At 36.4% G+C, this 22,555-nt stretch overlaps 2 protein-coding genes across 3 annotated transcripts; one reads left to right on the plus strand and one right to left on the minus strand.

Moving 5' to 3' along the window:
- The first annotated feature begins 822 nt into the window (after positions 1-822).
- On the plus strand, positions 823-2,491 carry LOC142618274 (uncharacterized). The gene is made up of 3 exons (XM_075791181.1): positions 823-1,162; positions 1,941-2,062; positions 2,416-2,491. The coding sequence occupies exons 1-3, from the start codon at positions 1,004-1,006 to the stop codon at positions 2,462-2,464; spliced, it is 330 nt and encodes a 109-aa protein (XP_075647296.1). The 5' UTR covers positions 823-1,003; the 3' UTR covers positions 2,465-2,491.
- A 2,474-nt stretch (positions 2,492-4,965) lies between these two features.
- Positions 4,966-12,318, minus strand: LOC142619828 (uncharacterized). Of its 2 annotated transcripts, XM_075793127.1 has the most exons (15): positions 12,199-12,318; positions 11,889-12,010; positions 11,689-11,748; positions 10,541-10,660; positions 9,919-10,038; positions 9,460-9,601; positions 9,175-9,345; positions 8,616-8,771; positions 8,423-8,529; positions 7,847-7,937; positions 7,307-7,448; positions 6,718-6,874; positions 6,420-6,536; positions 6,158-6,284; positions 4,966-5,359 (listed from the first exon to the last, which is right to left on the minus strand). In XM_075793127.1, exons 1-15 carry the CDS (start codon positions 12,235-12,237, stop codon positions 5,090-5,092), a joined length of 1,941 nt encoding a protein of 646 aa, XP_075649242.1. In that variant the 5' UTR covers positions 12,238-12,318; the 3' UTR covers positions 4,966-5,089. The 2 variants fall into 2 exon arrangements, with proteins under 2 accessions (XP_075649242.1, XP_075649241.1); XM_075793126.1 differs by lacking the exon at positions 9,919-10,038.
- Between the last annotated feature and the right edge of the window lie 10,237 nt (positions 12,319-22,555).

Raw genomic sequence — 22,555 nt, forward strand, 5'->3', positions numbered from 1 at the left:
TATTGTCTTAGGATTATCAGCCGAAATCATTATATCAGATAAAATTTAGTGGGATGAATTGAAATGGATGGAATGAATTAGAATGGGCTGAAATTTAGAATGATAGATAATAGATATATGATTCATACAAGTTAACAAATTAGAATATAAAATTTTGGCAATTTTAGATGAAATGGAATGAAATTCATGTTTTTTGTTAGTGTGCGGTTGTGATGAGCGATTATAGCATAATATGATGCACTTTCACACATACAATAATCCTGCTTTATGGACAATATTGTTTCACGGAAGCAATATTTGTTTTTATAGTGAATAAATGATATTTGGATAAGCTAGTAACTCTTGAGTGGATATACCTATTCATTCAAATGTGCCTATTCCTAAGGATGCAAGAAGATTATCTCTAAGTACTAAGAGTCTAGTACATTCATTTACATCACGACAACACAAGCGTGTTGTTTCAATTCAGGACCTTCGAATATGTTTCCATTCCATCCTTTATTGCTAACTGGGCATAAGCCTAACGACAGATAAAAAATATCATTGTTCATTGAAGCTGGGTAATTATAAAATACTTTTTTTTATGTTCTCACATAATTGTAAATTTTATTAATTAAATTCATGATAGGATCCATAATTTAAATGAGAAGAGAAATTAAGCATTTATAATACTCTCAGAAGTATTCAATAAATTTCGATTGAATTTTTTTTTATATAAGAATTTTCCATTGAAGCATGATTAAAGTCACATGGAGAGTATCCGATAAAGTCTCACAAGTCAAAAGATAATATTTCAAGCACATGAGTCATACAGTCTTCTGTTTCGCTGGCGTGAGAATGTAGTTGTGGGTGAGCTCTAAAGCTGCCACGTAGAGCAAGCTGCACACAAACGTGTAAGCTTCGTGGCCTTAAGGAGGAAAATTCAGCACCATTCTCTTCTCTTCTCCCATACCATCACAGCTTTGTTAGAGAGAGAGAGAGAGAGAGAGAGAGAGAGAGAGTAATGGAAGAGATCAGGTCGTCGCCACCGCCAACAGCCGCAAGTACCACGAAGAGAGAACAAGAAATGTCAGCGATTTCACGGTTGAAGAAGGATTGTATTTGGTTCGCAGTTTCGGTGCAAGAGGGTTTTAGCTATGCCAAAGCCTTCTTCTTTGGCCTGGTACGTATTTCACTAGCTCTCTTCTTTTATTAGATTCTTCTCTCTTACCATGTTTACTATTACTATTATGTACTTACTACTTACCCCATAAAAAGAAAATGTTCCTTAACTTTCTATTAAAGTTTAAATATTTCATAGAAAAAACAAATGTTAGATGTTGGTATAATATGGAGTATATATCTATGCCATTACACACACTTCAAGTCAGGATTTCAATTCAAAAAATAACTTGTGTACTGTGTGCGTAGCAAGAATTGTGTACTGACAACTTCCCTACATTTATATTTTAGTGTCTTATCTGATCATAATTTCACTAATTAGATACCTTACCCCCACAAAATGGAGGTATACTTTATTAATGTTATAGATTTATTCAAATGACACATTCAATAAAGAATTAAGGATTGTAGCATGGATAAGATTGGATAAGATTAAGTGTGCGTTTGATATTAGCTTAAAAATCTAGTTTTTTTTTTTTTTTACTATTTAGCTTATTTTGACTACATTCATGGGTTCCATTACACTTTTTGGTACTATTTATGAATTTCATGGTACTATTTCAGCTACTTTTTAACTTTATTTACGGCATTTTCAGCAAAAAAATTTCAATTTCAAATGAGCTGTTCTCAAACGGACCTTAAGTAGTTATGCACCTATTTTCAACTTAATTCCCTATTTAAATATATACACTTTTACACACTTTCTGGGGACCGAATGATCGATTCCTTTTGTTGATATGGAAAAATTCCTTTTGTTGATATGGAAAAATTGGAAGTAGGCGAAAAAAATGACAGCAAAGAACGAGAGGGAAGCGACTGAAGCTGATCTAAAGGCTGCCAAGATGCAGGTTGAAGCTACTGATGCTGCCGTGGAAACCAAGAAGAGACTTGACAAATCTATGTAATTGACTAATTGTTGTACACAACACTCGTAATATTAGAAATGACAAATTAATGAAAGTATGTTATTGGTTTTCATAAAAAAAGGGGAAATATGGAGGTTCATTAAGGATGATATGGTGTTGCAAATCTTAATTTATTTAGGATGATATGGTGAATCAGGCCGATGATTATAGGGGACTTAACTCTTCAAATGTGGCTAGTTGAAAAATAATAATTTTATTTAGTATTAAAAATTAGTTAAAGGATAATTCTACCAAAAATAAAAAGAGGTTTTAAAAACTATATATAAACAAATAAACTAAAAATAGGTTTAAAAACTATAAATAAACATATATATGTGTGTGTGTGTAGGGATGAGAGGCCCAGAGATGTATATTGGGCCGTGAACCTTGTCCGATGACGTTTAGTAGTTCGAAGACAAGTAAATGATAGGGAAGAAGTATGAGTCAGAGTGTCACAGACAAATTATGACCATGAAGGTTTGGGAAGATAATTCGAGGAGGAATGACTCATCAGCTAAGCAAAGCAGAGGTCAGAAGGTTTGATATGCTATTAAGAGCAACATTTCGGAGGATTATACTGATAAGGATAAACTTTAGGAGAGAATAGGACAAAGGGAAGATAAGAAATATCTAAGAGAAAATTGCTATCACCGCATTAAAAACTCTGCAGCTAACCCTCTGGCCACATTAATGTGGAGGTGATACTTGAACAGTGGTGTTCAGCCTTACAGCTGTTCCGAAAGATTTCAGGACGGTGCTAATGGGAGGAGGATTAGGGCTAGCAATTTGACCTACACGTGGAGGGTGAAGATGAAGAAAGACAACAGAATATAAAAAGGAAAGGGCTTCTTGATAATGGGGTATCAGAGAATCCAGAGAGAAAGATACTGTAGCAATAAGAACTGGACTTGTAATCAAATTCAAAAGAACTTTATACAAGAACTATTCTCCTCGAATTGTGCTGAGGAAGATTTACTTTGAATAAAACTAGTTTATCTTTGTTTTCTTGTCATCTGGATTTACTATAATTGTTATTCAACTCATTAGAGCCTAGTTTGCTAACCTATTCTCGGCAAAAATGGGCAATTAACCATAATTCCTCAACAACATAGTTAGTAGGTACTGTTTGGAAAGTATATATTTTACTAACATCTCGCGTCTAAAAGAGTCGATTTTGGGTCTAAAAATCGAGTCTTTGAGGGTCGATTTTCATGGTATGATCATGTCTGATGTGGCATTTTTTCTATGTGGTGACCACTTGGAAATCGAGTCTCTAAGACTCGATTTATAAGCCAGGTCCTTTTATTTAAATTTTACAAATTAGGTCCTCTCTCCCTGCTCTCTCTTTTCTTTCCTTTTCACCATTCTCCCTCTCTCTGAAGCTTGATATCGATTCTCACTACCACATCAGAAATATCCCTTCCTATATATTCATTTCTTGGTTAATCTTTTTTTCATACAAACAGGAAACCCTCTAACACCAATAGTAGAAGAGTTTTTTTTTTTTTTTTTTTGTGGTTGATTCTCAAATTCAATCTCAAAGTTCTCAATCCACATTAATTCTCTCTCTGAAGCAAAGATCAAGGCTGTAAGAAGCTAAACTGTGGGTTTCGGTCCGGTTCCTCACCGATCTACTGGTTGAGGGGTGAGTCGGATCTGGTGGCGGCGGGTTGGTGGTTTGTGAATCTGGGTTGTAGTGGGTCTGGGGCGTGGTGGGTCGCGGTGGTCTTGGTGCAGTAGATCGGCGTGGTGGATTTGCTGTTGTGGAGGTTTGCCATGGTGAGTTGAATTTGGGTTGGACGGTTGCCGTGGGGGGGGGGGGGGAGGTGAGTAGTAGATCGGCGGCGGGTGTATCGTTGTGGCTGTGGAGTTTTGGATTTGCCACCATGGGCCTATGTTTTGCTCGCCGTAGATTTGCCGCCGTGGATTTGGGTTTTGCTCGCCGTGGATTTGGATGGTTCGGGTGGTTCGCCATTTTTGGGATGGCTTGGATGCACAGGATGGTTTTGCTCACGTTCAATATTTTTTTGGGTATTTCTGGGCTTGTACATGAGAGATTTGGATTTAAATTTTTTTTGGCTTATAAATCGAGTCTTAGAGACTCGATTTCCAAGTGGTCGCCACATGGAAAAAATGTCACATCAGACATGATCAGACCATGAAAATCGACCCCCAAAGACTTGATTTTTAGACCCAAAATCGACTCTTTTAGACTCAAGATATTAATAAAAAATATAGTTTTGTAACAGTGACTACTAATTATATAGTTGGGAAATTATGATTAATTTCATATTTTCGCCCCTATTCTCTACGAGTTCATTTTATTGGGGCTCTTTAAGCCTAAATCCTTTTATCTTTTGGGCTTAGAAATCAATTTGTGTCTTTACAATATATAAATAAACTAAAAAGCTAAAAAAGAAAGTTACAGTTTTTTTTTTTTTTTTTAAGTACGTTATTGGCAAGTGCATTCTAACACGTGCAAAACTGGTTCAAATTGGGTAGTTGTGGTCTAGTTCGAGGTAAAGTTTGTATTTGTATTTGTACAATTGTGCTTATACGCAGGTGTGTTTTTTTATAACTGAAAACTTTAACTCACGTTTTCGAGTTACAACAATACAGTGTTCCTAAACACTAGTGTGTAGCTAGGGGGACTTTAATATATGCATGATCCGATGTGATACATCATATATGAGATGCTCTGTCATGTTAGTTTGAGGCCAATCTAATAACAAATATGTTGTAGGAATTACAGCTTTTTAATTTTTGATGTCGCTTTGGGCCAGAAGTTTCCCAATAGCCCATTTCTAATTTTGATGAAATAGCATACAAAAAATATTTTTCATTTTGCAATTATTAAAGCTATTAATTATAAAATCTTCAAAATAAAATACAAACATCGTTATGCCCATTGTTGGAAGGCAATTTGTTCTGTATGCTAATTAATTAATTATTGGAGATAAAAGATATTTCTTCTATAAAGTGTTCAACAATGTAGATTTATATATATATATACCTATACAAACCTAGTTTGTTTTTTTCTTGGAATAAGAGGATGATGGGCCTTCAAAACGAATATAGTCATACATAATCCCTTGCAAAGCTGGAAAATCGCCGGAGGCCATTGTTTGTGTCAAGAAAATGGTATTATGCCCATCCACAAGCTGAGTGAATGGTACTTCTATGTTGTACAGCCGATAGAGTCCATGAATTCCATGTCTAGCAATTGTGTTGTCATGACCAATTACTCCAGTTGAGAATAGGGGAGGACTTGTTTTTGGATCGTTAACTCGAACCTTTCAGAAATCAATCAAACAAAATCAATAGGGTGTAAATCCACATGCATAGCTAGAAATATGGGAAATGTGTTAGCATAACAGTTTTGGAAAGTTTCTTTTAAGTGAAATAATTATTTCATGCTTTTGGCATATATAAGTATAAGGTACATGTCGAATTTGGTAATAATAGTTTGCATTAAAATTAAATTAGATATAAGTTGGACACAAAACTATGGGTTATATGACTGATACAAATTTTGATACTTTTAAGTTTTAAGTGGAGAGTGAGAATTGTATTCTAGATGTCTTCGCTAGAATCATCAAAACATGTCATTTTGATCTAAAGGTCATTGGTGGCGGATGGGGTATTTGAATATTATGTTTGAAACACTATTTTTTTCAACTCAAAACTAAAGCTTAAGTTAAGATGTGTCCTGGTTTAAAACTGAAAAAATATTATATAATGTATAATAAACTCGGTTTAAAACACTAATATTACTATTTTTGTGTGTGTTCTAGTAAGTATTACTATTTACTAAAAAAAAATGTTAAGATGTGTCCAATTTGTGTTTATTAATCATTTACTTAATACCACTATTTAATTTGAAACTTCCCTTAAACATAATATCCCAACAAATGAAAGAAAGATCAACCATCATAATCCTTCTCCCAAAAAAAAAAAAAAATCAACCATCTTGATAATTCATTAACATGTCCCCTCTTCCTGGGGTGGTTTCTCAAAAAAAATTCATTAACATGCTATAATTAGTTATTAAGTGCTAATATTTAATGAAAAGTAATCTTGAAGTTCCATACCTGTAATTCAGATATATGGGCTGTTGCAAGTGCCAATCGCAGTGTATAGGATCCATTTGTATCCACTAGGTCAAGTTTGAACTTAATTTGCCATGTAGTTCCTTGATATGTGTCATCGCTTAATTTTCTGCCACACAATAATGTCTAGATATCATGAATTCTATTTTATCATTTACAAGAAATAATAACTTCAATTTGAATTATTATTTGATTAATGCAATCATGATATAAAAGATAAGTTGATGATTGGAAAGAAATGCACCTGGTAACTTGAGCAAAAAACCAATCTTTTTTATAGTCACTAACACCCACTGTGTAAACCAAATCTTCATCAGGATATAAATCTGCATATCTTTCCCAAAGTCCATACTGCCTATACCTGCCAATATCAAACAATGATTTACAACTCCCTATTTCCTAAATGTGCTTTATGTTTTTTTAGTTTTTGCTTGTTGGGTCAATATCTCTTAGAAGTTCGAACAACTAAAGCAAAAATATACAAAATGTCAAAAAAAAAAAAAAAATTTATACTCTTTAAATTTACAATGGGAATTGCTGACCTGTCAGGATGATTGATATAAAGTTTGTTAATATACTTTGGATCAGGATCAGGAATGTAAAACTCAGCAGCAGTGCGATCTGGGGTGCCTATTTCCCACAGTGTTGGGCCATCTCTTGGTGGCTCAAATACAAGATAACCCAAATCAATATCACAACCTGTTTTTGCACAAGTTATTCATATAAGACAATGTATGAACAAAATGAGAACTTATAAAGGGCAAGATGGCCATATACCACTATTTAGCAAAATATTTAGCAAGATATCACTGTTTGTGAAATATTTAGCAGTCTACCACATTTTTGAAACTCGAATTTGCCGTATAACTCAATTTCTTTTAAAAAATAACCTTTAAGTTTGCCATGCTATTTTTTATGGAATTCGAGTTACATAAAAAAATGGTGGCTATTTTTTGTGGAACTCGAGTTTGTGAAACTCGAGTTACATGGCAAACTCGAGTTTTAAAAAAGTTGTAGATCTCTAATTATTTCGCAAACAGTGGTAGATCCATACATATTTTACCAAATAGTGATATTTGGCTATTTTGGCCCTTATAAAGGTTCGGAAGGTTCAGAGGTAAAGAATAGGACCTGCGTTAATGGTAATGAAATCATCATATTGATAATCACCAATGACACCAGGAACCCATGCATAAAGATTATAGCTGCCACATCTTATGTTATTGATGGAGAAGTAGCCATCTGCATCTGCTGTGGTCCAAAATTGATAACCCTGGTGATGTTGAATCAATAATATTATTATACTTCAAGATTACTTCGAAAATTTGAAATGTAATTATTGTCAAGACAAAAATAAATTAAAAAAATGAAGTTATTGTTCAAGATGTGTACAATATTTATTTTAATTTTTTCTAAGTGAATCAAATCAACAAAGAAAAAAGGGTAAGGGAAAGATTGCTATTCATCTACACACCAGGACTAACTATTAAACAGATGGCATGGTAGAAATGAAGGGAATTAACTTTTAAACGTAGCTATAGCTAGCGTTTTGTGTAGTGTAATTAGCATGCCAATTTTTTAGTACTATTAGCATTTTCTTTTTTAATAATAGAATATAATATGTTGATATTCTTGTTATAAGTAATAAACCATATGATGAACTAATATCACCTTGCATTCTCTTTGCCAGGATCCAACATCTCCAGGTGGTGCCAGTCCCACATAAGCACAGTTTGCAGAAATGCACTCATCACTTAAAAACCTGGGCAAGGGCCATAAGAGATGAAATAAACCATATATATATATAAAATAAAAAAATTAATCCCCTATAGCCAGATAAGAGATGAAAATTTTAGTTTAGGATCAAATATAAAGAGTAAAGACAATCAATAGATGTGTGATATCTCAAATGAAGTAAATTAGTTGTGCAATCTTGTAACATCAGGTGTTTAATTACTATATTTCTTGAGTGTCTTCAAGATGTATTTCTATCAATCTCATTTTCTTAAATTTAAAATTAAATTATGATCAAACAATATTTTCTTCTAAATTGGGTTGGATGAATATCCTCCAACCCATTATGTGACAATGTAGAGACCATCTATATGTATTAAATTACGTATACGTAATTAAATAAATGATACGATTATTAAATATGCCAGATGAAAAGAATAGACCTCATTCCTTTCGAAGGTACAAAATAAGAGTTTTAAGTAAAAAAACACAAAACCAAAGTGATTTAATTACCAATCTTGGATTTGTAATCTGCCACTAACACTACCCCTTTGATCAGCAGTTGGAAAATCATCAGAAGCTGGGAAATTGTATGGCCAACTTTCAACTTCAATCATCATCTGAAGATCAATTTAAGTTTAAATTAATACTTCTCAATTACAAAGGTTGTATTTTGGTAACTCTAGCTCTATTTTAAATTACTTACTTGATTTTTAGCATCCTCCCAAAGATAAAGTGGGTCATTTCCATCTGTGACAGAATTAAGATACATAAAGATAGGGCCGAATACTTTCTTCCATGGCTCATCGGGATTGAGTTTCAGCACAAGATCCTCTCCTGCATAGTGAGCACTGAGAAACATCTGGTTGAAACATAATTTAGATCGGGTTAATATGATTAGAGATGATTATTAATCATATAAATTGGTACTAATTACTAAATACTAATTCATGGTGAGCCTATCATGTGCATGCACCGTATTTTTTTTCACTTGCTGAGCAAATTTGAACCTAAATTCTCTTTATGAGGAGAAATAAACTCAAACAATTTTAGCAATAAGTCTAGTAAGTAGTAACATAAAAATAACAATTTCTTGTCATAACTATTAAAATGGCATGTTATAATTAGTGTATAATAAAGTGATATTAATGACTGCATTGTATCCATATGAAAATAATATTCTTTTAATCACAATGACCATCTTATTAAAAAAAAAATCATGAAAAAATTGTATACCTAATATTACTCTAATTTTTATCACTTACAGCAAGGTTGACAGGCCCCACATGGGAAGTCAGGTTTTGTTTGATGGGTCCACCCGATCGAAACTCACTGCTAGGTGTGATTTGCCAGAACCCAACGAGTGGGTCCATGCAAATCCATCCATGGACCCGAAGATCTTTGTTCTCACACGAATATTGGTACTTGTCATCCACCTATACATGCAAGGAAATTCATCTATGATAAATTGGTTTCAACTAATTTTCTTACAATAATTCTTACCATACAAGGATTCAAAGTCATAGAGAAAATGTGTACAAAAAAGGTACCTCCCCTTTGAACTCTGGCTCTATAGGATTAACAAGTAAGACTGCTTCTGGGGTAGCTAGAGGCTTGCCTCTTCCTGGTAAGCGATCATCTGGAAGAGGCATGTATCTTTGCCTGTTATCGGCCATTGCCATATATTGAAACCTATATGTCATTCACCAAGATAAGGAACTAATGTGAATACAAACTTACAATTATCATTAAGTAAAAATAATCTTAACCAAGAGTCTTATAGTTCAATTGGTACTTCTTAGTACTTCTAATTGAGATATTCAGGATTTAAATCACTCTCTCTCATTTATCAAATTATTATTATTATTATTATTTAAAAAGCCCCCTTATTCTAGATATGTTTGGATTAAGTTTGGTTTCCATTAATAGAAAAGATATAGCTGTTCATAAAAAAAAAAGGTAAGAAATAATTCATTTGACTAAAGTAGAAATGCAATATTATTGTGTACTTGTCTTTTCTGAGTTTGAATACAATCCTGGTTTGTGGGAGGTTGAAAGGAGGCCATTCCTTTAAGTGCTCATAGATGGCATAGGTGTAGAAGCCTGGGGAATTACGTAGCATTATAAACCTGAAACATCATGTATATATGTCATGTCACCATCATTAATTTAAATTTTTTTCACAAATACTATCATGACATATTGGATTGATACATAATAATAAAAGTGATGCCAATAATAAATCTATATAAAAGTAATATTGCTACATGTAGTTTTAGTGTTGGCGTGTAAGTGTATTCCCTTATCTCATCCTCTTCCCTTATATATGTGTGTTTCTCAAAAAGAGAAGAAGAAGTAATATTGCTGTAATTAATAAATATAACTTATCGCCTTAATAATTATAATAAAAAAGTTGCTTCAATAAAATTACTCCATCATGAAGCACAAACTAATAATGTAAAGAGTTCGTTTTTAATATATATATATATTTGGATAGATAATAGTATAATAGCCTGTGTCCCACAACAATGGTCTGTTCTTTAACAGGTTGTGTCCTGGTCCTGTTTTGTTTTCTTAGTTTTAATGAATTCATACCTTTCACCAAAAAAAAAAAAAGAGTTGATTGAGTACCTTTTGTCTATATTTAAGGGGACGGACTTGCCTTGTAGCGAGGGATCCCACAACCTTGTGAATGAGATCTCTACTTGCTTCTTACTTTCCTTTATAACCCTAAAACTTGTTCCTTTAATCCTGCATGATATTTATTGCTTTTCTTAATAACAGAGATGAAGAAACCAAAATATGAAAGTAGTTGCTTCTCAAAAAAGAAAAAAAAAAGTCATAGAAAGAACTCACCAACTTTGTTAACAATATTTGATGCAATAACGTTAAAAACGGTGACTCATATATTAATAATGAAAAAGTAATGTTGATTAATGTGATCTCTATATTAGAGCTGTTATGGACAAAGCATGAGCTTAATGCAACGGAGTGGAGCCCATGAGGCCCACTGGTACTGCACTTTGATTTAAGTTTGCCATGTTAGGGTCGAATAATAGGTATCGTCTCCATCGTTCAGTAACATTAAGGATATTGAAAATTCTCAACCAAAAAAAAAAAAAAAAAAGATATTGAAAATTTGTCAATAAAATAAGATTTTATAATTCAACTATTATTTTCTGGTGTTTTTGATAAAAACGTTTAAAATTCAAATTTTCATTCCTTCATTGTGGTGTTTTTGATAAAAACATTTAAGATTCAAATCTTCATTCCTCCATTGTAACAATTGAATTTGAAAAAAAGAAAAGGAAAAAAAACCAAGTTAAGTACTGGCAATTTTATTGTACCAAATTAGGGTTATATATAACTAGGGACAATATAGGTATGTATGTGTGTTGTTAAGCCTATTCTTTTTTATAGTGAAAAATATATTAGTTTTAGGTTTCGTTGATGTAGACACATGGTCAAATCACATAAAATATCATTGCAATGTTTTCTAAGCCTTTTTTTCCCTCTACTTTTCTCTAAATTGCATAGATCGATGATCCTTAACACACCCAAAAAAGGAAAAAAGAAAAACATTTGGGATATAACCTTTGTTTAGAAATTATGACGAAAAAAACCAAACTGCTAACCAAGGTTGGAGGGGGAAACAAAGAGGATGAAGAAGAACAAAAGATCAATTGGATTATAAAGCAAAGTTAGAATGAGAAGAAGCAATAGAGGTCATTTTTCTTCATTGCTGAGCATATGTAAAACTGTAGAGGTATTTAACATACACATCAGATGTACCCGTTGTTCCTGTACTTCCTGCTTCACTCCATACAAGGTCCCAGTACCTACATATATATTTCATTAATAACTATATAGTGCATAACTACCTTAAATTGCTTGCTTTCATAGACCCTTAAAAGAAAATCAACAATATTTAAGACCCCACTTAGAAAACAAAGAGAACAATTGTAGAGCCATACTGTACCCTCTATTGACCTCCTCATTAAGAACTTCAAGTAAATTGTCTATGCCATTATATTTTATCCCTGTAACGATTCCATCTGGCTTTGATAATTTTACTTTTAGTATGCCATTATCCATCACCACCTGCACAAACATATGTCTCATATAAAATTAAAAAGTATTTCATAATAAGAAATTATAAAATTAGGAAGTTAATGAAAGATAGGACCCAAATTTAACAAATTCTTGTGGATAAAATGGTTCAATAATTCTATTTAGATCAAGACCTACACTTAATCATGTTATGTATTACATAAAAGAGAACAACTTACATGACTCTTCTCAATATGCAATTGTACCCCTGGAGACATGGTGATGAGGCCCTTCTTGGTTTTTTTTTTTTTGCAGCACAAAAAAGAAAAAAATCGATTTGGCCAATGAGGAAGAATGGAGTTCCTCAAAAGATAAATGTACTAATATTAAATGTTAGATTCTGATAATTATATGTGTTTGAGAAAATGACATGGGTCGTAAAAGTTTTTACGGCTTAAAGCTAGAGTGTTAGACTTGGTTTGCGATTGCTTGAACTAGAGAGGAAGATTCTTACTTTTTTAACTTTTTCTTGGTTTCTTTGCTTTGTCGATCGCCAATGATGTCATAGACGTGCAGAAGTGGTATGAAGCACAAGCACAAGCACATGCACGTTAATCATGAATTATGTGTGACATACTTTGGTAATTATTACCAAAGAACCTCATCTTAGGTTGCTGATATGGTTCTGTGATTGAAGGAAATTGTGAATGTAATCATTGAAAGCTGTAAGAATATATTAAGATAGTACAATAAATGTGTAGACCATGGTTTTGTAGAATACCATGAATTCCTGTGGTTTTATAATATAATGGTATATTGAGTTCATTATAATACACAATTCAAGATAGCAAAGATATGGTCCGCTAAAGACTTCTCGTCATATCTATACTACTATTTAAGTGGCTGCCTTTGTTTGAACCGGATTTTTTTTTTGGGTTCTAAAATACCCTTACAACCTATGTTTAAGTAGGGACAAAACTTGGTAAAATACTTCTTTAATTTTCATGTAAAACACTAACTCCTACTAAAACATTGCCTAAAAAATAGGGTTACTCATCAGTTGATTTTCAAATTTCTTTATCCACTTATAAATTAGATTCTCAAAATAAAAATTATATATATCTTCTATATTACTATTTAAGAGGCTTCCCTTATTTGGATTTTACATTTTGGATGCCTAAAGTACTCTCATCATATCCACTTACAAGTTTTCAACTAACGATGATAAATATGTAAATCAAGACTCCTACACTTTAAAACTCACAAACTCACATATGCTTTGTAGTTTCTATCTCATTCTATCTCTCATTCTTCTTGAGATTGAAGACATTTAGTTTAGCTCTACATTCTCCTTTCTTTTTCTTCAAATTAAAGATGTTTATTGTCAGAGGCTCCAACAAATTTTCAAGTTCTATCTTTTTCAAGTTCCTCTTTCTTTTCTTTTCTTTGGTTTATGATTGACTTTCTTTGAGCTCAACTTTTTATTTATTTATTTATATGTGTCACATTAATTCTCTTATTTTTTTAAATGTAATTTTGAAATTAATGGTTCCTTCATATACTCTGCCACTGTACTTCTTAATGAATTGTCATTTCATGTTGTAGGCATTATGATCTAAAGACAGGGCTGCCTTATGCTACAAAAGAAGCATTCAACCAACAAATTTTCAGGTTCTATCTTTTGCAAGTTCCTCTTTGTTTTCTTTTCTTTGGTTTATGATTGACTTTCTTTGAGTGCTACTTTTTTTTTTTTTTTATATGTATCACGTTAACTCTCTCTTTTTTTTTTTCTTTTTTTTTTTTAAAATGTAATTTGAAAATTTGAATTGAAATATAAATAGTTACTACAATACTCCTTGATTGATGATCAAAATATAAATGATCAATTACTATTTCCTTCTATTTCCTCACTTCTTCTTCTTTTTTCTTTCTTCGTATATATATATATATATATATATATATATATATATATATATATATATATATATATGTAAGGGCACAATTACACATCGCCCCAAGAACGATGGCCTGTGCCCAAGGAGCCTTAAACAATATGAATTTGTAGAGTGTGGGCTTGAAACCCAGGTTAGAAGTGTGTGAGGATTAAATGACAAGCCAAAGATTGCAAACACTCAAAAACAACGGGGAATATTGTAAATCAACCTCCTCGGACGTAAGCCAAGAGTTGTTCTTATATTATCTCTTCCTCTTTTTTTCTTTTCCTTTTAGATTACAAAGTCGTCCGTCCTCATTTTCAGTTCTAGGTTGCTCCTTAAATACTCTTCTTTTTGATACTTTGTACACGTGTTGCCCCAACTCCCCCTTAGCCTAGATATTTCTTTTCTCAGTGCCTTTGAATAGTAACCAGAAGTTTCACTTCCACTGTTCAAGTGTCACGTCCCCATTAATGCGGCCAGGGTGGTAGGTGCAGGGTCTTTAATGCGGATGTGGCAGCCTTTATCCTTGGTATTTCTCTAGCATCGATGCTTCTAGGACATTCAAGGGTTCACCCCCTTTTACCATTGGTCTTCACCGTGTCATTCCCTAACCTTTACAATGACGTCCCGGAATCTCCGATGTCTGTCCGAGGGGAAAAATCATCCTCGGCTGTACTCTCGGATCCTCGGCGTATAGGCCGACCCACAGTACTAACAAGTTCTAAACCCAGGAGCAGGTCGGCCTTCCTTAGCATGGCCCAAAGGCCCATATACCCATCAGGGTCTTTTTACTCCCCACAATATATATATATATATATATATATATATATATATATATATATATATATATATATTTTTTTTTTACCATCATTGTATCTGTTTTTGGAGTTAAATTTTTTTTATTTAGTTATTTAATTAAATAGTTGATGATGTGGTGATTAGATTTTAAAGAGTCCATGATAGAGTTAAATTCTAAAAAATATTTATCTTCTATTTCTTCACTTCTTCTTCTTTTTTTCTTTTTAAGATTTTTTTTTACCATCATTGTATATGTTTTGGCGTTAAATTTTAATTTTTTATTTAGTTATTTATTTAAATAATTGATGGTGTGGTGATTAGATTTTAAAGAGTCCATGATAGAGCTAAATTCTAATGATTGATTCTTATATGTATTTGTTATCTATTAAAATTCAAATACTTCAATTATTTTTATTACAAAAAAGTAAATGTTACCACAATTCTTATCTCAATCCATTCAATTATCAAAACAATTATCTTTTGAACAATAAAAAAACACTCTACTGAAAATTCATCCACTCTTTTCAAAAAAAAAAGAAAAAGAAAGAGAAAATTCACCCATTCTTTCACCCACGTACAAGTTTAAACTCCCCTCATATATATATTGTAAGTCTACAATTGTACCCGGACCCAAAAACAAGTGTTGGAATAAGCCTTATGCAATAAAATTTGTAGAGTATGGATTTGAAATCTAGGTTTGGGATGTTGGAAGTTTAATTAGCAGGTTAGAGTACCCCAATCTATGCAAATGGTGAACAAATACAACAAAAAAACCTCCTCAGACGTATGCCGAGGACGATTTGTGTATATATATATATATTCTCTTTATATGCCAAAGTTTACAACTCTTGGTTCCTTTTTTCTCCCAGTAGAAAGTGTCCCCCTTTCTTTTTCCTCTCTAGTTTCCTTATATACTTCTCCTTCACTGGTTCATCTACGTGTCATACAAACCTTCCCCTTGGATACTTGTCCCATCCATCACCTTCTTGAAGTCTTCAAATAATAGCAGGAAGGCTGAATCTTACTGTTCATAGGTCACTTCTCCATTAATGCAACCAGACAAGTAGATGCAGGGTCTTTAATGTGGTGGTATCAGCTTTTTCCTCAGATATTTTCCACACGTCTTTGCTTCAAAAGGGTGCTTGGATTGCCCTTTTACCCATCGATTTTTCCAGGAGCTTGCCTCTAACCCCTTTAGCAAATCTCAGGATCTTTGCCGAGCCCGTCCGAGGAGACATTCATCCTCGGACAACTCCTCAGACCTCTGCAGTGTAAGCTAACTCGTGGGCTTAGAGACCCCTGACAAAAACAAACTGGTACCAACCGATCAGGCCTAAAACCCAATTGTTTACTCAATAGCTTTTACCCCCCACAATAGACCCTCAAAAATTTATTTTTCCCTCCCATCCGAGGAGAAAGATAGAGTTTTGAACCAAACAGTACATATTCCACACAATCTATAGACCGCCACACGTGTGGGAGTCCTTTTGTTCCCTGAAAATGCCTTCTGACGCTTCGAAACCCAGAACACGCGCATTTATGAATGCAAGTTACATCCTGTTCCCCACGTTCAACGGTGAGATGCACATCCAACGGTCCAGGTGGGCCCCTAAAAATTTGAGCGGGACAAATTTAATTTCGGGGCCGCCTCCCGCACGTCAAAACGCTTGGAAACCCGCGCCTTCATTCATTTCTTCAGAAATCAATCGTATCAAAGTATCAATCATCACCTTTTCTCTCCAGAAACTCATAAAGAATTGCAAAACCAACTCCAGTAAGTTCTTGCTTTTCTTTACTCATTCCTTCTCGGTTTCTGTCCTCGGCTCCCATTTAAACTCCCTTTCTTCTTCGAACTCTCATTTTCGCTTCCTCCAGATGGGTAGGTTTCAGTGCCTGGTTGATACCAATGCTAGTACGGAATGTTTTAGGGCTAAGCATCATATTCCTAATGATGTAGGTCTAAGGTATCGCCCAGTAGAAGCCGTAGGCAACGCTAGGAGAGAGGGAGAAGTCATCATCCCCATGATTGCCTTCATTAAAGGTGGGATGACTCTCCTAATGAGAAATGTGACCAGTGAATACCTTCGTAACCATAGGTTATGCCCAGACCAATGCGCATCAAACGTGTTTAGGGTCGTAGGTAGTGTCGACGCTCTGAACGAGCAAATGGGCCTAAACCTCACATGGCACGACATTGCCTTTATGTACGACTGCCACAAACTCAAAAACGTAGGATATTACATTAAGTCACGGTCCAGCATAGTTAGGCTGATTTCCTGTCTACCTAAATCTAACAAAGGCATGAAGGACGACTACCTCATCACCTTAGGAAATTGGCACGACGGCCCTCACTGCCCAGTCGTATGGGGAGATCCAGGTGTGACTCCTTAGGAGTTAAATTCCTTAACCCGTGATTCAATTCAGCTGCCTTTACTGCCTTAATTCTTATTGCACACTATTATTTTTGGTCTTTATGTTTATCACTAATCTGACCATGTTTGTCTTCTCGGATGCCTTTTCTCGCAGATAAGCAACATGTACGCCCACGTCTGAGCCTCTGCAACGTTGCCAACTTGAATCGTGTCCTTCACTCTTAAGTCTTCGTGAGTGAAGATTTACAAGTGAGAGCTGCACACTTGATATTAGGATACGATCCTATATCAGTGGACTTCTAGGAGATTGAAAACGCAATCATCGCAGGAGATAAGCGAAGTAGAAGGATAGACGTGGCAAGACCAGGCTTCCTTTCCGACCGCGATCTTCTCGACGACCCTACCACCATTCTGTACACACACCCTATCGCAGCAATTCCCCTCTTGGCGCACTCCCAGACAACCATCGTTCGAAAAGAGCAAGCGTCCTCGCTGCACTCATTGGACCAGGAGATAGATCGGTTTCAACTTGAGGACGTCGAAAGGCCTCGGGGAAACCCGTTTGTCATTCTCTCCAACGAGGAACACGAGCCCGGCGAGACTTCGAGGATACAAGGTTTGGTAATTGCCCAGCCTAACTCTAGCTTCAAAGAGGAAGAGATGGACGCCTTAAAGCAGTTGATGCACAAAAAGGACGCAAGGGTCTCTCAAAGGGGCGCAGGTGGGTCGCAAGTCCCTCCATCCCTGCCCCCACCCCCTCCTCCCTTCGATCCTAAGCCTCCCGTTACGGAGCCTAAAAAGAAGAGGAAGGGCGAGGCTAAGGAGGCCGATGGGGAGAGGTAGAAGAAACTAAAGCAGCAACAACCACAACAACAACAACCAAAAACCAAAAAAGGCAAGGGATGTGCCTCTTCAGTAGAAAGCGGGGAGAACAGGGACCTTGCCGAAGTGCGCCATGCACCGGCTAACTGGTCTCCCGAGCTCAAGCTGGATAGGGCACCAATCTCTAGCCAATCCAGCATTAGGGCATTCCAACAAGGCCATGCCCATCACCTATCTGACGCCTTGGAACGTCCCCTGCTGCTACCCAAGGACATGGAGGCCCTGGAAAAAATGAGCCAGCCACATCTGTTCCTTTCACTAAAAAGGGACTTGACACTGGTGAGTACTTTCACTCCATGACTTTCCTTATACCTTGATGATGAAAAATGCTCTTCATATACTTCAGAGTCGTGCCTCTAATGACATATTTATTTTGACATTTCACTATAGGCCATCCAGGAGGTATTTGCAGCCGAGAAGTGGGTGGAAGATTCTTGGAAGAAAGTTGGACTCGAACTGGAGCTAAGGCTGGAAACTGAGAAGTCCTTAGGTCAAGCTGTTGCACAGAACGAGAAGCTAACCACTCAGTTGGCAGAGCTGAAGAGAGAAAGGGACGGTGCTGAGGCCAGTCTGAAGACAACGAGGACCCAGGTGGAGGGACAATGCAAGTTTCTTCGTCAAAGGGATGAAGAGTTATCCAAGGCTCAATAGGAACACTCTGACTTGAAGAAGGAGCTTGCCAAGATGAAGGACGAAGCTCGTACCTTCAAGGACTCCCTAGAGGCCGCGAAGAAGGCTGCTTACAAGGAAGGGGTAGCGACGACAGAAAACCAGCTGACAGAGGAGTTCGCCGCGCTGTGCCGAGAATATTGCCAGCAAGTTTGGGAAGAAGCCTTAAATGTAGCAGGGACTCCTTCAACTTCTGAGCTGAGGAAGCCCGAGAACATTTGGCTTCCCCTAGACGTCTAGGAGATAGAAGAACTTCCTCCTGTCACCCCTGCCCCTGAGACAACACCTTCCATGCCTCCTCCTGTGATCCCAGAGCCCCTTCCTGCTCCTATAGAACCTACGAGTTTCAATAAAGAGAAGGAACATGGCGAAGGTACCGAGAAGGCCACGAGCCAAGGCACCGAGCCTAATGTCCCTCCACCAGTGGCCACCGATAAGGTAAACATGTTCAGTCCTCTTTCGAAACGGAGCTAAAAAGCACAGAAGCTGGCAGCACTTCCGAGCAGAACCCCCCTTCTTAGGCTAGTTTAGGACTTCTCTTTTTGTCATGTAACCAACTTTTAAATTTTTACTTTGAATGTGTATTGACAGAAACTAATGACAAACTATTTGGTTGGATTTTCACTTACCTTGCAATTTTTTAGTATATTAATACTCATCAGCACAAAAAATGAATGAATGGAACAATTAACACCACTTGCAATATTTAAATTTGTCACGACTTTAAATAAAAGCAAATATACTTAGCTTATATTTTGCAAGCCAGGACCCACGAACAAAACATATGTGAAACAACAATATACAATCAAAAACTTAACTTAGAATTTAACTTGGGACATAAAGCAATCCAAGTGTTTCACCAACTCCTCAGAACTAGTGTCAAATGTTTTTTTTTTTGTTAATGTTCTCAAAGTGAAGGATTCAAAGACCCGATATAACCAAATTTCCTTTCTATAATAAGTAGGATGCCAATTTTTACAAGGCATGTGGTCTGAGGACGATGCATGTCCCAGTTTCTGTTTGACACTTTGGAATAGTAACTTAAGATGTTAATTTCCCCAAAGTAGAAGATCTGTGGACCCGACATAACTAAGGTTCTGTTTAACAAATAATAAGATATCAATTTCTACAAGGTATGTGGTCCGAGGACCATCCATGACCAAGTTTTTGTTTAATACTTGATAAGATATCAATTTTCACAAGGTATGTGGTCCAAGGACCATCCATGACCAAGTTTCTGTTTGATACTTGATAATAGTAACTTAAGATGTTAATTTGCCCAAAATAGAAGGTCTATGGGCCCGACATAACTAAGGTTCTGTTTAACAAATGATAAGATATCAATTTTCACAAGGTATGTGGCCTGAGGACCATCCATGACCAAGTTTCTGTTTAATACTTGGTAATAGTAACTTAAGATGTTAATTTTCTCAAAGTAGAAGGTCTATGGACCCGACATAACTAAGGTTCTGTTTAACAAATGATAAGATATCAATTTTCACAAGGTATGTGGTTCGAGGACCATCCATGACCAAGTTTCTGTTTGATACTTAGTAAGATATCAATTTTCACAAGGTATGTAGTCCAAGGACCATCCATGACCAAGTTTCTGTTTGATACTTGGTAATAGTAAGAGATAAACCCAAATACATATTCATAATTTGAACCACGAACGACAAAAGTATTTTTTTATTAATAATAATACATTCGAAGGTTGTTTACATCCCAGGGGCATTGTACAATTTTTTCATCTAGATCAGCTAGTCGATATAATTCTATGCCGGTTACAGAGATGATCCGATAGGGTCTTTCCCAATTTGGTCCTAGCTTTTCTCATGCTGAGTTTTTGGCAATACCCACAACCTTTCTCAACACCAAAGCCCCCGGTGCTAGGGGCCTTAACTTCATGTGGGCGTCATACCATTATTTCACTTTCTGCTGATAATAAGCCATTTGAACCATAGCGGCTTCTCGCCACTCCTCAACCAGATCCAGTCCTTTCTTCAGGAGACCATCGTTATTTTCTAGGCTAAAAGAGCTCGTCCTTAGCGTGGGAAAAGCAAATTCTAAAGGTATCACCGCCTCGGCCCCATAGGTCATAGGGAATAGTGTTTCTTCGGTGGATCTGCGTGGCGTAGTCCGATACGTCCATAAAACATGTGGTAGCTCCTCTACCCATCTGCCCTTTGCGTCATCCAGCCTCTTCTTGAGTCCAATGACTATGACCTTGTTAACGGCCTCGGCCTGCCCATTTCTCTGAGGATAAGCTGAGGTGGAGTATCTGTTTGTGATGCCCATGTCACTGCAATACTTCCTGAAAGCTCTACTATCAAATTGAACGCCATTGTCTGAAATGAGTGTGCAAGGAACCCCAAATCTAGTGATAATATTCTTCCATATAAACTTCTTGGAGTCGATATCCCTGATATTTGCTAAGGGCTCAGCTTCAACCCATTTAGTGAAGTAATCGGTTCCCACGTGTAGCCACCTTTCGTTTCCCACAGCCCTCAGAAAAAGGCCCTACTATATCCAATCCCCATTGAGCGAAAGGCCAAGGACTGGACAAAGGATTAAGGACTCCCCTCGGCTGATGAATGTTGGGAGCGAACCTTTGGCATTGGTCACATTTTCTCGCGTAGTCTTGAGCTTCTCTCTGCATATTGGGCCACTAATATCCCTGAGTTAGAGCCCTATGGGCTAAGGACCTTCCCCAGTATGGCTTCCGCAAATTCCTTCATGCAATTCTTCCAAAAGTGCCTCTATTGACTCGGGGTGTACACATAACAAGTATGGTTCGGAGAAGGAGTGTTTATACAATTTCTGATCTTCGGATAGCTAGAAACGAGGTGTCTTTCGACGAATCTTATCTGCTTCAGACTTGTCCTCGGGAAGAATGTTGCTTTTTAGAAAAGATACCATAGGGTCAATCCAACTAAGTCCGGGCCTTATCAGATGGATATAGACGGCACCTGCAGTGGTTAGAGTTGGTTCTAGCAAGTCTTCAACGAGGATAATCCTAGGCAAAAGCTGAGCCGAGGATGTCACCAAAGTGGCTAACGAGTCCGCATGTGTGTTTCCACTTCTAGAAACATGAGAAAGGATAAAGGAATCAAACTCGGATTATAAACATTTGACCTGGGTCAGGTACTCTTGCATTCTTGGATCCCTAGCCTCCATGGTCCCTATCACTTGGCCAACCACTAACTAAGAATCCGAGAACATATGAACTTCCTTTACCCCCATTCTACGTACCATGTTCATACCGACCAAGACCGCTTCGTACTCGGCCTCGTTATTAGTTGCCGAGAACGCTAATCTCAATGATTTTTCAAAGACAATTCCTTCAAGGGATACCAAAACAAGTCCGACACCAGACCCCCTCTGGTTGGCTACCCCATCAATGAACACTTTCCAAATCAGAGGTCCTTTATCCATGATCATGCCAACTGATTTTTCATCCATGCGTGTTTCCTTCGCAGTTTCTTCCAACAATGATTCAGCGAACTCTGCCACCAAATCCGCGAGAACCTGGCCCTTTACCGAGGTGCGCGGCATGTATTTGATATCAAAAGCTCCCAAAATAGTTTCCCACTTAGCTACCCTTCCCGAATAGCCAGCACTGCGTAACACTGACTTAAGAGGCAGTTTGGTCAAAACCACAACAGTGTGGGACTGGAAATAATGAGGAAACTTCCGGGTGGCATGAACTACGGCCAGAAGTGCCTTCTCTAAGGGCAGGTAATGCACCTCAGCTTCATTCAAGGATTTGCTGATGTAATAGACCGGTCTTTGCACCCCGCCGTCGTCCCTTATAAGGACCAGGTTGACTACATGGATGGCCACAACTAGGTACGCAAACAGGATTTCATCAACCTCCGGTCGAGACATAATGGGTGGCTGGGAAAGATATTCCTTAAGTCGCTAGAAAGCTAAAGTAC

This window comes from Castanea sativa, chromosome 12 (assembly GCF_040712315.1).
Source record: "Castanea sativa cultivar Marrone di Chiusa Pesio chromosome 12, ASM4071231v1".
NCBI lineage: Eukaryota > Viridiplantae > Streptophyta > Magnoliopsida > Fagales > Fagaceae > Castanea > Castanea sativa.

Bases quoted from the DNA above. Each gene is read 5' to 3' on its own strand.
- LOC142618274 (XM_075791181.1), top strand. From the start codon at position 1,004: ATGGAAGAGATCAGGTCGTCGCCACCGCCAACAGCCGCAAGTACCACG. The intron at 1,163-1,940 runs GTACGTATTTCA...AATTGGAAGTAG, and splicing joins AAGCCTTCTTCTTTGGCCTG to GCGAAAAAAATGACAGCAAA. The intron at 2,063-2,415 runs GTAATTGACTAA...GTGTGTGTGTAG, and splicing joins AAGAGACTTGACAAATCTAT to GGATGAGAGGCCCAGAGATG.
- LOC142619828 (XM_075793127.1), bottom strand. From the start codon at position 12,237: ATGTCTCCAGGGGTACAATTGCATATTGAGAAGAGTCAT. The intron at 12,011-12,198 runs GTAAGTTGTTCT...ATGTTTGTGCAG, and splicing joins TGCATATTGAGAAGAGTCAT to GTGGTGATGGATAATGGCAT. The intron at 8,772-9,174 runs GTAAGTGATAAA...TGTTTCAACCAG, and splicing joins TGGGGCCTGTCAACCTTGCT to ATGTTTCTCAGTGCTCACTA.